The 17,027-nt window shown below is 46.3% G+C and overlaps 1 protein-coding gene across 5 annotated transcripts in view; it reads right to left on the bottom strand.

Annotated features, from left to right (window-relative positions):
* The window catches only part of PRR5 (proline rich 5), a 120,951-nt gene that overhangs the window by 49,008 nt on the left and 54,916 nt on the right, over positions 1–17,027 (bottom strand). For all 5 annotated transcript variants that reach the window (XM_054173821.1, XM_054173824.1, XM_054173825.1 and 2 more), the window contains one exon: positions 7,432–7,512. In XM_054173821.1, coding sequence (XP_054029796.1) covers positions 7,432–7,512 — 81 coding nt within the window. The remainder of the gene's footprint in view (positions 1–7,431; positions 7,513–17,027) is intronic.

Below are 17,027 nucleotides of genomic sequence, written 5' to 3'. Positions count from 1 at the left end.
GGGAGGTGGTGGATACACCATCACTGGAGGTGTTTAGGAAGAGACTTGGTGGGGTGCTTGGTGCCATGGTTTAGTTGAATGATGGTTTAGTGCTGGATGATAGGTTGGACGTGATGATCTTGAAGGCCTCTTCCAACCTGGTCTATTCTATTCTATTCTATTCTAAATAACTAATGAACCAAGTTATTTAACTATTAAAAAAATCATGTCTGATTTAAGAAGCCCAGCCTATCTCTCACTTCATCATAAGGTCTGCAGGATTTGGATCTGATGTTTCTAACCCCACTTGCTTCAGCATAACCTCTTGGGACCTTCTGAAAGTTCAGAGAGAGGAGGAGCAGGTCAATCTTTAGGAGGCTGAAAAAGGATACATTATTTATTTATCCTTAAGGATATATCCACACTGACCTCACAGCATACTGTGGAAACAAACACTCAATGCATAAACGAAGCAGAAGTTTTGCAGTAAAAAAGAGGGTTTCCAAATGCTCCTGAGCATGAGAATTGTTTTCTGCCAGAAACCTGATTAATTCCTACAAACCATGTACAAAAGTGTTCAAGGCCAGCTCAGGCTTTGGCAACAGGCCTCTCATTATCACGAATGACCATAGCATGGCTCATCCCCTGGGATGCAGCACAAGGGAGAGAGCGACCCTCGCAGTGCCCTCCATCGTCAATGGAATTCACTGAGGAGCCCTTGGCAGAGGTTAAAACGTGCCTCCCTCAAAGACTGCTGAAGTCTTAAAGCCTTAGGAGGATGTTAATGAGTAGAAGGCTGCTATTAGCCAAACTGTGGCATGCTCACTCAAAATCTACTTTCCAAGTGATGTCATTTTGTTTTCTGGATTGTAAGTGACGGCACTAAAGGCTTTTTTTGTTTGCTTTTTACTTTGAACATGGATAAATAAACCATTTTTAGGTTAAAGTAACATGCAAGTTTCAGGCTCGGATTCTCCTGTGACAGAGGAAATGTATTCCCAGAGATCTCTTTGGGCCACTGATACTTCATGTGGACAGATTTTGCTTAATTTCCTGCCCTCTCCTCGAGCTAACAGCTCTTTGAAGTTTAGTTCTGAACTCCTCATAGCCTTGATATGAAAAGATCTTCTCTTGTCCTATAATAATAATAATAACAACAACAACAACAACAAAAAAACCCCACAGGTTGGAAGAGACCTTCAAGATCATCGCATCCAACCCATCAACCAATCCAACCTACCTAAACAACTAACCCATGGCACCAAGCACCCCATCAAGTCTCCTCCTGAACACCTCCAATGATGGTGACTCCACCACCCCTCCAGGCAGCCCATTCCAATGGGCAATCACTCTCTCTGTGTAGAACTTCTTCCTAACATCTAACCTAAACCTCCCCTGGTGCAGCCTGAGCCTGTGTCCTCTTGTTCTGGTACTGGTTGCCTGGGAGAAGAGACCAACCTCTGCCTGTCTACAACTTCCCTTCAGGTAGTTGTAGAGAGCAAGAAGGTCTCCCCTGAGTCTCCTCCTCTCCAGGCTAATCAACCTCAGCTCCCTCAGTCTCCCCTCACAGGGCTGTGTTCCAAACCCCTCACCAACTTTGTTGCCCTTCTCTGGACATGTTCCAGTCAACCTCCTTCCTAAACTGAGGGGCCCAGAACTGGACACAGGACTCAAGGTGTGGCCTAACCAGTGCAGTGTACAGGGGCAGAATGACCTCCCTGCTCCTGCTGGCCACACTGTTCCTGATAAAGGCCAGGATGCCATTGGCCTTCCTGGCTGCCTGGGCACACTTCAGTCTACCATCGACCAGTACCCCCAGGGCCCTCTCTGCCTGGCTGCTCTCCAGCCACTCTGACCCCAGCCTGTAGCTCTGCCTGGGGTTGTTGTGGCCAATGTGCAGAACCTGGCACTTGGATGTGTTCAATCTCCTGCCCTTGGATTCTGCCCATCTGTCCAGCCCGTCCAGGTCCCTCTGCAGAGCCTCTCTACCCTCCAGCAGATCAACTCCTGCCCCCAGCTTGGTGTCATCTGCAAATTTACTGAAGATGGAATCAATGCCCTCATCCAGATCATCAATAAAGATGTTTTAGGGTCTACTGATACTTCCTGGCATTTAGGGCAGGAAATACAAAGTTATGTTCCACTTACTCAATAACTAGCCCTCTGATAATACAAAATCCCACCACGTACCCATTCTTTCTGCTATGAATGAAATAAACAATCAGACTGTAATTAATTATATGCACTGGACTGCATCACACCAAGCAGCACTATGGCTACATTAGCTTACAGAGTAGAAGAACTGACAGCACAATCAATGTGTCTTGCTTTTTGCATCCCTAAGAATACAGACACTTCGTGCTACTTTGTTAATTTCAAGTGAATAGTGAGGCTCTCAGGCCACATTGGAACACTGGCGTTTGATGTGCTCTGAACCCACATTAATTGAAGAGAGATCTGCAACAAAACTGCATCCAAAGCACTGCCTGAAATTCTTTTTTTAAACCTTGTTTAATTCCATCCCCCCTCTCCCCCCCAGTAAAAATCAGTTAGGTGGTCACCTGGCAGATTCTGGGTAATCCAGATTACTAAACAACCTTATCTAGACATGTGCATCATGATGGAGTCAGGTAAAGCTCTGATTAAGCTGAAGAGAGATCCCTGATCAGACAGCAGATCTTGTTTCAGCTGCGTATGTTTGTGATTTTGCACTCATGAAATTTGTGTATCATTGGCATTGGGCCCTCATTGCCTGCTTAAGGACTTGATAAACTCAGATGACAACATAAATTCACATGAAATATGCTGAAAGAGCTCCTGACTTTTGTATCTTTGCCACTGTTGCTTTGGTTCATTCCCAAACGCCACCAAGATGTGTTTTGTCTGCACTGAATCGATATCCTGACACTTGGAAAAGGGACAGCTATAAATATGTATTAGCTTTAATACAGGACATTCTGCTTCCACTGTATCCCTCCTTGTCTGTTCCTTCCTTGAGTTACAAGTGGTGCAAAGAGACAAAATGACATATGGTAGATGAAATGAAAAAGGAAAAACCACTAGATGATTACTGATATCACACACATGCACCAAGAGAAATGCTAACCAGTAAGTATATAGAATGGAATTATCTGACTTTTGAATCAATTGATTTGATGAAATCACCTAGTTAGAGCTCAGAAGAAGTAATGTACAGGCCATACACTGCTGAGACTCTCAGTTACTGGAGCATCTTCTCACACCACCAGTGTACCTCATTAGTTTTAGCAGAGCTATTCAGAAGTTACAGCAATATGAAAGGCACAGAAACCACAGACTGGTTTGATTTGTGGTATCGCTTCTGAGTGCTGCATAACTCCATATTTAAGGCTACTTTCTAATGCCAAAGGAATGGAAGAAGGGTGTCAAAAGGCAGTGGTGTAAATGGCTTTCATAAGCCAAACCTAGACGAAAAGCAAATGGTACTGTACTGATTATATAGCAATACACCAGTAGGTACAAATCTGTACAGCACCATCTACTTTTCTTCTAGGCTTGGCTCATGAAAGCTGTACATAATCAGGGTTCAAAGCCTCAAGATGTGTGTTCAGGAAAGGAAGTTATACAAATTTGTACCCATGTGACATGCAGTACTTGAATATATGCAGCGTTTCTGGGACAAAATGAGGGCATGCAAACACTGTGGGCATAACCCAGCTGCTCAAATATTTAAGCTTGGTCTGTGAATCAGCTTGGATAGTCAAGGTTTAATAATGAAAAGTATCCCAGACTCTGCTTGATTTAAAGTAGTAAAATAAATTAACCTCTTTTACTGTCCTGTAACTGTTGGGAAAATTACATTTGCCTGAACACTTCTACACTTGAACATTGCCCAGTGGAAATAATGGCTTACTTTTGTACTTGTGAGGAACATCCATCCAAACCAATCCTGAGGCAAATACTCACTTGCTCCACTTCTGAGGTCACGCTTATGAATCAGGTGTTTTTGCATTCAATAATAACAACGTTAAGCTAATGAAAGCTACTTTGAATTAAATACAATACATGAGTAGTAGTAATAGCAGTAAGCCAGATATCTTTGGTCTGTGTCAAATCAGCATTTTCTTAGCTGGGTTTTGAGCTGAACTTAAGTGAGACAAAAGGGCTTCCGTCACAGATAGTCAGGAGGCTCTAAAACATTACTGACTGTGGCTGACAGTAAAATGAAGCATACAGCTGAAGTGCAGCAGCTTTTGGTCGTGGCTGGATATCTGAACAGGCACATTGTACAAACATCACTCTCATGCTTTCCTCTAGAGACAGATCTTTCGGCTGCTGTGTCCACTTCACCCTTTCACACTTTGCTCATCTTAGCTTTTTTTTCTATGAATGAAGCAAGTGGGACACACACAGAAGCTTCACAAAACCAAAGCTGAAAGGATGGACAGCTTTTGGCAGTAAGTTAGAAGGCTGTTCAGGCCAAGCTGGAGGCCAGAGGGAACCTCAATGTAGCACTAGACAAGAACCACTCTAAAAAAGCCATTGCTGCATCTCCCCAGACACTCAGTGGTACCAGGAGAGTTACACTGCTGATACCTCATTTATGAGAGCAGCTTTCCAGCTCAGCATTGTTCTTCCAGAGAGAGGAAAACAGAGCTATCAGCTGAGGTGACAGAAAAGCAGCAGTGTTCTTACCCTAACAAAAATCAATGGGTCCTCACAGCAGCAAGCTTGCCATAAAACAAGAAAATAAAATACAGCCATCTGTCTGTGGTCTGTTTGGCTACCTGAGATGTTGCAATACATTCCATGTAATGATATGAGCAAGCATCCTCATGGTGCAGGGGTTATGCCCAAGGAAATTCTGGGCACAACTCACCAAATAAGATCTACCTACCCTCTGCTTGTTGGTTCATACAAGATTATCTTTGTCTCTGTCACATTAGCAGGTAATTCTTCTTCTTCCACCCCTCATCAGCAGACAAGCATCCTACAGTAAATGCACTGGCCCAGGAAATCTCAGCCCAGAGCTACCATTTTTTGTCATTCAGACGAAACTGAAGAATCCTGACTGCACTTACAGTAATAACAATCAACCATTATTTCAATAACTCAAAATGATTGATGGATCATGCTAACTGACAGCCATCCTAGAAAACCTATTATTTGTATGTCACCCTCTCCCCAGGGGAAAAAAGAAATAACTGGAGAATAAGTCTCTTTTGATTTCAAAAAGACAAAGAGAGGGGGAAAAACGAGAGACCAAATGTCAGGCACTTGGACTCCTCCCAAGCTATCCAGTCCAGGAACCAGACAGGGACCAATAATCCCAGAATATCTGGATATTCTGTGGATGTTGTCAGACTTCAGTGCATGGACAGAATGGGAATAGGCAGTAAGGGAAAACCAATCATAGAATCATACAATTAGGCAGGGCTGGAAGGGACCACAAGGATCATCTAGTTCCAAACCCCCTGCCATGGGCAGGGACACCCCACACTAGATCAGGCTGGCCAGAACCTCATCCAGCCTGGGCTTAAACACCTCCAGGGATGGGGCCTCAACCACCTCCCTGGACAACCCATTCCAGGGCTTCACCACTCTCATGCGGAAGAACTTCCTCCTCATATCCAGCCTGAATCTCCCCACCTCCAGCTTCATTCCATTCCCCCTAGTCCTATCACTACCTGAGAGCCTGAGAAGTCCCTCCCCAGCCTTCTTGTAGCCCCCTTCAGATACTAGAAGGCCACAATGAGGTCACCTCGGAGCCTTCTCTTCTCCAGACTGAACAGCTCCAACTCCTTCAGTCTGTCCTCACAGGAGAGGTGCTCCAGCCCTCTGCTCATCCTCGTGGCCCTTCTCTGGACACACTCCAGCACCTCCAGATCCCTCTTGTAATAGGGGCTCCAGAACTGGAGGCAGTACTCCAGGTGGGGTCTCACCAGAGCTGAGTAGAGGGAGAGAATCACCTCCCTTGCCCTGCTGGCCACACTTCTCTTGCTGCAGCCCAGGATCTGGTTGGCTTTCTGGGCTGCAAATGCACACTGAGAGCTCCTGTTGAGCTTCTTGTCCACCAAACCAATGAGGCTCTTATCTGAAGACAGCCAGAGAATGTAATAAGCTGTCTGTCCTTTTTAAGTGCAGCTCCTTTTCTATTCTTTATCCTTCAAAGTGTTGGGACAAATTTCTAAGAGGAAGTCTGCTACCTTGCCCTTATCAGTGGGAGAGGGTTCAGTAAGTAACAGGAAGTGCTAGGAAAAGTAGTTAAAAAGTGAAGTGCTGTAAATCTAGGTATTTGCTTCTCTCTTGGTAAACTCTTCTCCCCCCATGTATACCTTAACTCAAATGTTAGAATTTTCACTTTTTCTCTTGGTTTTTAAGGAAAATTGTTTCCACCATATATCTTGCTGGTCTGTATTTAGTCTGTTGCAAACAGTATCATAACAGTATGAGAAAGAAACAGAGAACATTAACATATTCAGCCTGTACAAAAGGAGCAGCTAGATGTAAGGGACCACTAGGCTGGACACCTTCCCTTGCTGAGTGACACAGAGCAGTTGGAAGGTTTACATCCCCCATGTATGCAAGCACCTCAGAGCTAGGCACCTCTGGAGAGGGCAGCATCATTGAACAGGGCTGCATTTCTAGAGGGGTCCAGGTTTTCCCTTCCTTGGTTTCGATCCAGTACATCAAGACAGACTGAAGTAGTCTATTCTTCTGGCAGCTGAATATCTCCCCTGCAGAAGGAGGAACCCGGGTTTCACTACACAGTGAGGTGTTGACACATACCAAGAGCAGCTATGATTGAGGCCAAACTGACAGTACTGGATGAAACTGGAAGTAAGGGCTATGATCATGCATGAAAAATAGCTTATTAAAACATACCTCAATTTAAGAAGGATATTGAGAAGGGCAACGAGGCTGTAGAGAGGTCTCAAGCACAACCCTGTGAGCAGAGGCTGAGGGAGCTGGGGCTGTTTAGCCTGGAGGGGAGGAGGCTCAGGGGAGACCTTCTTGCTCTCTACAACTACCAGAAGGGAGGCTGTAGCCAGGTGGGGTTTAGTCTCTTCTCCCAGGCAACCAGCACCAGAACAAGAGGATGCAGTCTCAAGCTGTGCCAGGGGAGGTTTAGGCTGGATGTTAGGAAGTTCTTCCCAGAAAGAGAGACTGGCCATTGGAATGTGCTGCCCAGGGAGGTAGTGGAGTCACCATCCCTGGAGGTGTTCAAGAGGGGATTGGATGTGGCATTTGAAGCCATGGTTTAGTTAGTCCTGAGGTGTTGGGTGCTGGGTTGGACTTGATGATCTCTGAGGTATTTTCCAACCTTATTGATTCTATGATTCTATGATTCTAAACTACCATGGGGAAAAAAACATGCTGCAAGGCTGCTGCAGAGGCTTTCAAGTGCAAGTGCTAGCAGACAGCACTGTGCACGCTGCCTCATAACACCTTGCACAGACTTGAGTCTCTTACCTGACTCCTTCATTGAGGTTGTAAAGTTCGTGGTCTGGGAGACCCTTTCGCTGGAACACGGCTATTACTCCATTGTGGATACTGAAAGAGAACATTAACAGTCATTAGCACCCCATCCCATTTGCGAAGGGTATCACTCACACAGTAAGCCTAACACCTCTGCCTAGGCACTGTAGACCACTTTAAAAGTCATAGATGACTTCTGGTACCCTATCCCCGATGCCTTAAAATGAATTATTGCCCAGAAAACAGATGACATTTCTGAAAATCAGTTCTTTATTATTTGTTCCAGCTTGGTCAAAATTCAACAGCTGCCTGTCTGAAATGAGTGACTTCCAAAACATCAGTATCATACATTGTGGGCACTTCAAGTATATTAAGGATAACTTTTAACATATTCAGATACTAAGTATATGTGAGGCATTTTAAAGTGTACTTCTGTCTCTTTGTCTCAACACAGAGACAATTAACAGCTTAGCTGTGAGATCAGTGATGAGATTCTTGGCATTGTTGGCATGTATTTGTCTGAGCTTTCTTTACCAAGTAATCAGCCCCTTTCCAGGATGGAAACCATATCTGAAGTTTATCCCACCAATACAACATCCCTTTAATGGAATGGAACGGAATGGAACGGAACGGAACGGAACAGAACAGAACAGAACAGAACAGAACAGAACAGAACAGAACAGAATAGAATAGAATAGAATAGAATAGAATAGAATAGAATAGAATAGAATAGGATTAACCAGGTTGGAAAAGACCTCAGAGATCATTGAGTCCAACCTATGACCTAACACCATCTAATCAACTAAACCATGCAATCAAGCACCCCATCCAGTCTCTTCCTAAACACCTCCAGTGATGGTGACTCCACCACCTCCCTGGGCAGCACATTCCAGTGGTCCATAACTCTTTCTGTGAAGAACTTCTTCCTAACATCCAGCCTAAACTTCCCCTGGTGCAGCTTAAGACTGTGTCCTCTTGTTCTGGTGCTGGTTGCCTGGGATAAGAGAACAACCCCCTCCTGGCTACAACCTCCCTTCAGGGAGCTGTAGAGAGCAAGAAGGTCTCCCCTGAGCCTCCTCTTCTCCAGGCTAAGCAACCCCAGCTCCCTCAGCCTCCTCTCACAGGGCTGTGCTCCAAACCTCTCCCCAGCTTTGTTGCCCTTCTCTGGACACCTTCCAGCATCTCAACATCTTTCCTAACCTGAGGGGCCCAGAACTGGACACAGGACTCAAGGTGTGGCCTAACCAGTGCAGTGTACAGGGGCACAATGACCTCCCTGCTCCTGCTGGCCACACTGTTCCTGATGCAGGCGAGGATGCCATTGGCCCTCTTGGCCACCTGGGCACACTGCAGGCTCATGTTCAGCCTACTATCAACCAGCACCCCCAGGTCCCTCTCTGCCAGGCTGCTCTCCAGCCACTCTGACCCCAGTCTGCAGCATGTAATCTCTAGAATGGTTAGTTCTTTAAAAAAAACCCCAAACCCCAAAAAACCCCAAAGCCCACTGGACAATTATGTTTTAAAAGTCAATTTAACAAACTTGTCATTGTCAAGAATGAAACAACAGAAAACAAGCAATTGGTTAACAAAGATCTTTTCCAGTTGTCACTGTTCCCATTTCTCACAGATTTGTCTTCTTGCTTGAGCTACAGGAAAGCCTGAAACAACAGGTCTAGAGTTTCTACAGCAGACAAAGAGAGAGGCAGGAATGTGCTTGGCACAGGCCAGCCAGCTGTCCTACAAAACTATTCCCTTCTCATTTTCAATGCCATTTTTAACTGTTCTGCAGCAACTGAAGAGAGGATTGAGACCACACAATTCTCCAGCTCAACAGGAAGCCACAGATCCGACGCTGTCCAACCCTGGGGCATGTCGCCACCAGCCCCATAAATTCTAGGACTCTAAATGGCAAAACCATGCCAGGTACTGCAGGCTACCTGGCAACTCACCTGCTTCCCAGTCCCATGAATTTAACCAGATGGACCTCAAAGGGTTACTGAAATGAGTATATGCTTTAAGATGAGCTCTGAAATGCTCCTGAAATACACCTGACATAATTAGTGTGATGACACATCAGTTTCTCCAAGGACACAGGTAAAACAATGCCAGTGAAAAGCGAGATGAATCCTGTTCAAGCATTAGAAAGGAGTAGAAGTCTCTTTCCCTAATCCAGTGGCACTTTTCATAGCCTCACAGCTCTGACTCCAAAAGGAAAGATGCTTCACGTGGTCCCTCCATCTGCCAGCTCATCCCCACTCCTCCAGTCAGGGAACTTCTTGGCAACTTCTACCACATTTACACTATGGAATGGAAGTCTCCAAAATATTACTGCCTTTTAGATTTCAGCTGGGGCAGAAGAAGCATCTTTTAGTGACCAAGAACACAGAGTGAGCTCAGCCTTTCATTAAGCATATGTACACACATGCTTTAGTTTCCCAAAATTAAGCCACAAGAAAACAGCTTTCATCTGCTCCGCTGCTTGTACTACTTACTTCCACTCCATTTCCAGTAAGACTGCTTTTACTTGAAATGACCATTCCCATCACCAGCAGTAACTGCTTACCCCATGTGTAAAATGAAGATGATGGCACTGACCACGAAGGGGTACTTTAAGACATATTTATGAGAATCAGAACAAAAGCAACAGGTGTGATAATCACTAGCAGCATCGTGTGCCGTCATTGTCACCGGCTCTAAATTCTTCTCTCACAATCCTGCTAATCCCCAGGGGAAAGTACAGATTTTGGCATGTGGCTCTTCCTATTGAAGGCTGCACCTGAGAAGGAGAGATGACATCTACAAAATCACAGGGGAGAAGTCTTTCTGCTCTGCATCATCTCCCTGGGTGTCTCTCATTCTGCATGCAACCTCCCAGCCTGTACTCAGCAGGAGCAAGGAACAGCAACAAGGACACTCACAAGGTGTATTTAGGAGCCACCAGACTGAATCTCATCCCTAGAACATCTACTGAATGAGAACATGAGAACTACTAGAACATCTTCCAAGAATGAGAAGCTACAGCATACACACCCTTCCTGAGGATCTGCTTTTACCAGCGACATTACAATACTGCTTTTCAGAGCTTTGCAGCTGAGCTGACTCTGTGCACACTGCATGGAGTTTCATGCAATAGAGCAGCAACCAGATTTGGAGCTCTGGAAAGTAATCCCAGGACTAGTCTTGCCCACCCTGGAGGTACCAGGATCTGGAGTTGCCTTATCTTGTGAAGGAAGCAAAATCTGTAAGGTCTCCAGAGAGAGTAAGCCTGGTTCCTCCTGGCAGATAAGCTTGGTCAGCTCTGGCCTGGTGTTGGCTCCAGGGCCAGACTCATCCTCTGCAAGGGGATGTTATTGCAGGCACTATGCCAAGCAGCAGTGGAGCGTGCCTGGGAACTTCAGGCACCCACATTAAACCTTCCCAGGTCCACAGCAAGAAAAGCCTTTCCAACAGTTGCTTCTGGAGCAGAAGACTGAGCTGGAAGGCAAACCTGACACCGTTTGCTGCGGGATGTGAAACATAGGCACACAACGACGCTGCCCAGCAAAGCAGCACTGTTACAAAAGCTCAGCCATGTTCACCTGTAGAAAAGGGGAATTAAAAGTGGCAGGTGAATGATATGACCTACTGTGGAGAAATGCACAAACAGCTAAAAATAGAAACTATTATTCCCTTCTTTCTTTTGCTCCTTTGACAATGTTTCCAGGGCATTAAATACTCTCTCTGCCACGGTGGTCCCTCTTTACCTCCTACACCCACATGCACAGAGACACACTCACAATCTAACCCATCTTATTTTGGCTGGCTTGAACAGACACACTCAATTTACCATTATTTCAAAATTGGCAGCTAAATGTCTCTGGTACAGAGGGAAGCAGCTTGGGTGTTTTAAGGTTATGAGTAATACGTGAAGCACAGTTAATGGAGGGAATAAAACAAGCAGTCTTTACACGCTCTTCTGATTCGGAAATGAACTTTGCAGCCAGCCTTCTGCTGAGAAGAATGACTAAATATCTCTCTTGAAAGACAACATGCTCTCTCTCCTCTCTGGCACTCCTTTCTAAATGAGGGGGAGGTTTTCTCTTTCCAGCTTAACAGGTTCATTATTATTCCTCAAAGCAGTAAGAGAGAGCAAGCTATTTAAAGAAGCATTAAAGGGGACAGGTTGTGAGTATTTAAGTTATTGCCTGTGTAGTAGAATCGCCCCTACATAAAACATCTTTTAATCTGCCTGGGATTGCCCCTGTAGTGAGGGACAACTGCCTTGTCTGGAAAACAAGTCTTGATCCCACTACATTGCTCACATGCCTTTCCTTCCAGTTGCAGCCAGTAGCACCTGCATGCAGGGTATAGGCACGGAGACCCAAACTGCAGGTGATGTGGGAATGCTACTGCAACCTGGCCCTCCACACTTGATCAAGAGGCAACAAAGTGGAGTTGGAATAACCAAGATGCTATTGGTGGCATAAGTTGGCACTGGGATCATAAAAAGAGAGGTTCAGTGCTCTTAGTTACCTTAACCTAATGAAAAAAAAAAACAACAAAACCAACCAACCAAAAAACCCCAAAACAACAAAAAAACCAAAGCCTTGCTTAAATCAAAGTAATGCTATGGTTTTGATAATGAGTGATTGCTTAAAAGGGTTTTGTCTGAATGGTACAACCTTTTGCTGTAAAGAAAATGTGAGCTGCTGCTTACACACAGAAGTCCTGTAAGATGCCTGAGGTTGGGTAGATCACCTTCATTTACGCTTGCAACTGGCTGCCACTGAGGCTTAAGTCAATAATGGATGCAATTAAACTTATATTTAAATAGTTAAACTGAACTGAAAAAGCCTTGTAATCTCCCTTCTGTAACTCTTTCACCACATGAAAGTTAATAATAGGTGTGCTCCTGCACTGATATTACTATGAGCACCTCCCTGGTAGATGCTGTGTGCAAAATGTGTGCACAAGAATACAGCACTGCAGAAGAGACAAAAAAGAACCCCCCCAGAAGTCAGTTTCTGAATTGCCCGTGCAATAGTACTGACTAAAATTCCAGTCTCTCCTCAAGACCAGACCTCACACTGTATGCCCAGGGTTATAAATGTTTCTTGGTCTGCTGTAGTGTACCGACAGACATGTTTTCCACAGAAGGGCAGATGTAACCCCCTACTCCTGCAGCACTGCCCTTTCTCCTCCCTCAGGAAAGCAGCGATCTCTAATGCTCCCTGACCTGTATCTTCTGCTGGAACAAGGGGGATCTGGAAGCTCTGTGCACCTGAGCAGTGCACTTTGAAACAAGCTACAGACACCTTTTCAGTGTGACAAAAGATAAATCTCTGAGTTACAGGCTTATGACATTTCTTGAGAGCACACTGTAGTGAAGGATGCTTATGGTCAGGATTGTGCCCCAAACATTTCTGGAACATACTCTTCTGAGTGTTAACCCTCCTTTGTTTCCCCCTCCTTTCTGGGGGCAGCAGGGGGATCCTGGCACCACTGAGTCCAGGTAAACAGCCTGGGTATGGCATATGCTTACACCATATTTGGTAGGTGTTAGTCCATTGGTTAACCTTGCGTTAGCAACAGACTGCTCATTGGGCCAGTATTCACTGGGGCAAATGGTAAATAGGGGTCGTTTGGTTAATGAGCCCCCCCCACATCGTGTTGGAGCCTGTGAGTGTGTGCGTGCCAGTGCTGCCATGGTGCACCTTGCCTGGGACTCAAGCCAGTGCCCCAAGAGACCTCACGCTCCTTTGCCACCGTCACCCAGCTGCGTGCGGTGCCGTGGACAGTACCCCGTGGGATCGACCACTGCGCGATCCCTTGCTGCAGGAGGAGCGCCAGCAGCCCGTGTGAGCCAGCGTCGCTGACCTGCCACAGCCCCCCTCGAGCGGGAGCCCTTTGTGTGCTGGGAGGAGCAGCAGCCACGCGGTGCAGCCACGCGGCCAGCGCCATTTCCTGTCTCCGTCTTACGGCACATCCGTGCCACGTTTCTGGACTAGAAATATTATCAAGGGGAGACCTCACGAAGTCCTCAGCTTGTAAGCCAAGCCTTTCTCTATAGAGTTTCCAGTTAAGGTAGCGTTTAGATTGCCCCGAGTGGAGGGCTGCCGGTCACCGACCAACCCCTCCCTGCCGCTTTCTGAATTCGTTTGGATTCTAAGTTCTGTGAACGGTTTGATTCAAGTGCCCACACACAAACATTCTGTAAAGATAGCTTCACTAACCCTGTGAAGGGTGACTGTAAATACCCCCTTACAGAGTTTGTGTATATATATATATATAAAATAAATTTAACATATATTTCCATTGGTATATCTGCCGCTCATTTTCTGAGGGCATATTCACAACACACACCACCACCAGCCAGCTCTTACCCTGGTGGAACCAGGGTAAATTGCTGTGGCAGTATTATTTAACCCCAGTCCAAGCACTGTGATATTCCCATGAAAACATTATGCCATCAGTCTCTTGGTCTGAAGAATATAGAATGAAGAAGACATTTTGAGAGCCTGGGAGAAGGCTTCCCATGTGTCATTGGGTGGACAAAGAAGCATGGCTAGAGCAGGCTGGCTCTAGGAGGGGGAATTAGGATTGGAAAACTGCAGAGAGCAGAGTTTTGGGGTGGTGGGTGGGGGTGGCATTTAGAATTAAGACAAAATGTCAACAATGTATTGATCCCACAGTGGCTACAGGTTGCCAAAAGAAAACTACAGATGACCCAGAAGACACTAACAGCAGAAAAAAATCAAGCCAGCGACCTAAGACAATTCTCCTCTTTGGAAAGATTGCTCATTCTAGATTTGCCAGATCCTCCCAGAGAGGTGGTAGCTCTAGGACTCACTATGCAGTTGCCTAAAACATGGGGAATGGCAGCTCCAGCACACAGAGCACAGGCCTGCCCCACCACTTGCATCAATAGGATGGGATCTGGAAGGTGTAAATCACCATGAGCATCATGTTGGATATTTGCTGATGGCACACCCAACCAGCCTCACAGCATGAATGCCAACGCTGGGGGCACGGGGGGTGTTGTTATTCTAGGTTTTTCATGGTAGAAAACCATTGCCTATGCCTCAATAGCACCTAGCCATACAGAAGCCAAGAAAGGAAAAACAATGTGACTAAAACACTGTTTTCTGACAGGTCACAATCACTTTCTCCAGAGCTGAGGAACAACTACGAAGCTGAGCTCTCAAGTCACCATCTGAGTTCCAGCCTTACATTTGCCTCAGCCATGGCCACGCTCCTTCCAGCTCATCATTTCACAGTATCACAGTATAACTAAGGTTGGAAGAGACCCCAAGGATCATCAAGTCCAAACTGTCCCAACAGACCTCACGACTAGACCATGGCACCAAGTGCCACATCCAATCTCCCCTTGAACACCTCCAGGGACGGTGACTCCACCACCTCCCTGGGCAGCACATTCCAATGACGAACGACTCGCTCAGTGAAGAACTTTTTCCTCACTTTGAGTGTAAACCTCCCCTGGCACAGCTTGAGACTGTGTCCTCTTGTTCGGGTGCTGGTTGCCTGGGAGAAGAGACCAGCCCCTTCCTGTCTACAATCACCTTTCAGGTAGTTGTAGAGGGCAGAGAAGGTGTAGTGTCCCACGTTTCCATTCATGCACAGCACAGCACACAGGTCATTTTGGTTCTCTAAAGCAGTCATTACCTTTGTGTGCAAACTGTGTGGGTGCAAGTATCACAGCACCTTTTTATGTAGTATTTGCCATCACCTCCCTTCCCAGAGCTCCGGGTGAAGCCCATCAGCAAACCCAGTCACGTGTGAATAATCACACCCTGCAGGTACTGGATAGTTAGGGGCAACATTTCCCTTTGTAAAAGGGACTAAGTGAGGAAAAAATATTTTACTGTGAGGGTGACAGAACACTGGAACAGGCTGTGCAGGGGGGCTGTGCATTCTTCTCTCTGAAGATATTCAAAACCCTCCTGGATGTGTTCCTGTGTGACCTACTCCAGGTGATCCTGCTCTGGCCGGGGCTGGGGGGCAGAGGGTGTAACTAGATGATCTTTTGAGGTCCCTGCCAACATCCAACATTCTGTGATTAGGTGGCTGAGTGCTTATTTCCTCTGGACAGTTATAGGAATAGCTGGACAGATGGGCAGAATCCAATGGCATGAGATTGAACACATCCAAGTGCCAGGTTCTGCACATTGGCCACAACAACCCCATGCAGAGCTACAGGCTGGGGACAGAGTGGCTGCAGAGCAGCCAGGCAGAGAGGGACCTGGGGGTAGTGGTCAATGGTAGGCTGAACATGAGCCTGCAGTGTGCCCAGGCAGCCAGGAGGGCCAATGGCATCCTGGCCTGCATCAGGAACAGTGTGGCCAGCAGGAGCAGGGAGGTCATTCTGCCCCTGTACACTGCACTGGTTAGGCCACACCTTGAGTCCTGTGTCCAGTTCTGGGCCCCTCAGTTTAGGAAGGAGGTTGACTTGCTGGAATGTGTCCAGAGAAGGGCAACAAAGTTGGTGAGGGGCTTGGAGCACAAGCCCTGTGAGGAGAGGCTGAGGGAGCTGAGGTTGATTAGCCTGGAGAAGAGGAGACTCAGGGGAGACCTTATTGCTGTCTACAACTACCTGAAGGGAGGTTGTAGACAGGCGGATATTGGTCTCTTCTCCCAGGCAAGCAGCACCAGAACAAGAGGACACAGTCTCAGGCTGTGCCAGGGGAGGTTTAGGCTGGAGGTTAGGAAGAAGTTCTACACAGAGAGAGTGATTGCCCATTGGAATGGGCTGCCTGGAGGGGTGGTGGAGTCACCATCACTGGAGGTGTTCAGGAGGAGACTTGATAGGGTGCTTGGTGCCATGGGTTAGTTGATTAGGTGGTGTTGGATGATAGGTTGGACTCGATGGTCTTGAAGGTCTCTTCCAACCTGGTCTATGCTATGCTATGCTATGCTATGCTATGCTATTCCATGCTATGCTATTCCATGGTAAGCTATTCTATGGTATGCTCCATGGTGCAGTGGTGGCTTGACCAGCTGGTAAGTCCCCTTCCCCACCTCGTCCCTCTCCTGCATTCACAGCCTGGCTCTGTCTGCCCCCGTGCACACATGGCCAAGCGTTTCAAAAAGGGCTCCAAATAAAGGGTCAGGAAAAAGTAAGTGGCCTCAGAGGGGCAGAAATATTTAGAAACACTGGAAGAGAGGCAATTTCTGAGAAGTCACAAGTAAATATTCTCATTTGAAATGTTTTCTCCACTAGAAAAGCCACCCTGTGAGCTGAACCCCCCCCCCCCATTCATTTTTAATTAGAAGATAAAATATGGTTCCTCTAACTGCAAAAATGCCTTTACAGCAAGTTACTGTGCTCATTACAACCCTGTAAAAATTAGCTCAAACCATAAAACTCTTCTTGATTCCAAAAGTCTCATTGCTGATCTCACTGTGGGCACAGGCATCTCACCTGTGGTTTCTTCACCTTTTCCTTGCTATCTCCTACTCCTGCACGTTTCTGTGAATTTTCCCCATTGTCTTGCACCCAAAAGGATATAAGTGCCTTTGACTAGAGGCTTTCCCACAGCACAACTCAGACAGTATTAGCTCCTGATTAGGCAGTCTGTGCTAGCTCAGTCAGA

This window comes from Dryobates pubescens, chromosome 27 (genome assembly GCF_014839835.1).
Source record: "Dryobates pubescens isolate bDryPub1 chromosome 27, bDryPub1.pri, whole genome shotgun sequence".
Taxonomy (NCBI): Eukaryota; Metazoa; Chordata; class Aves; order Piciformes; family Picidae; genus Dryobates; species Dryobates pubescens.
This window is presented reverse-complemented; position numbering and strand designations above follow the sequence as displayed.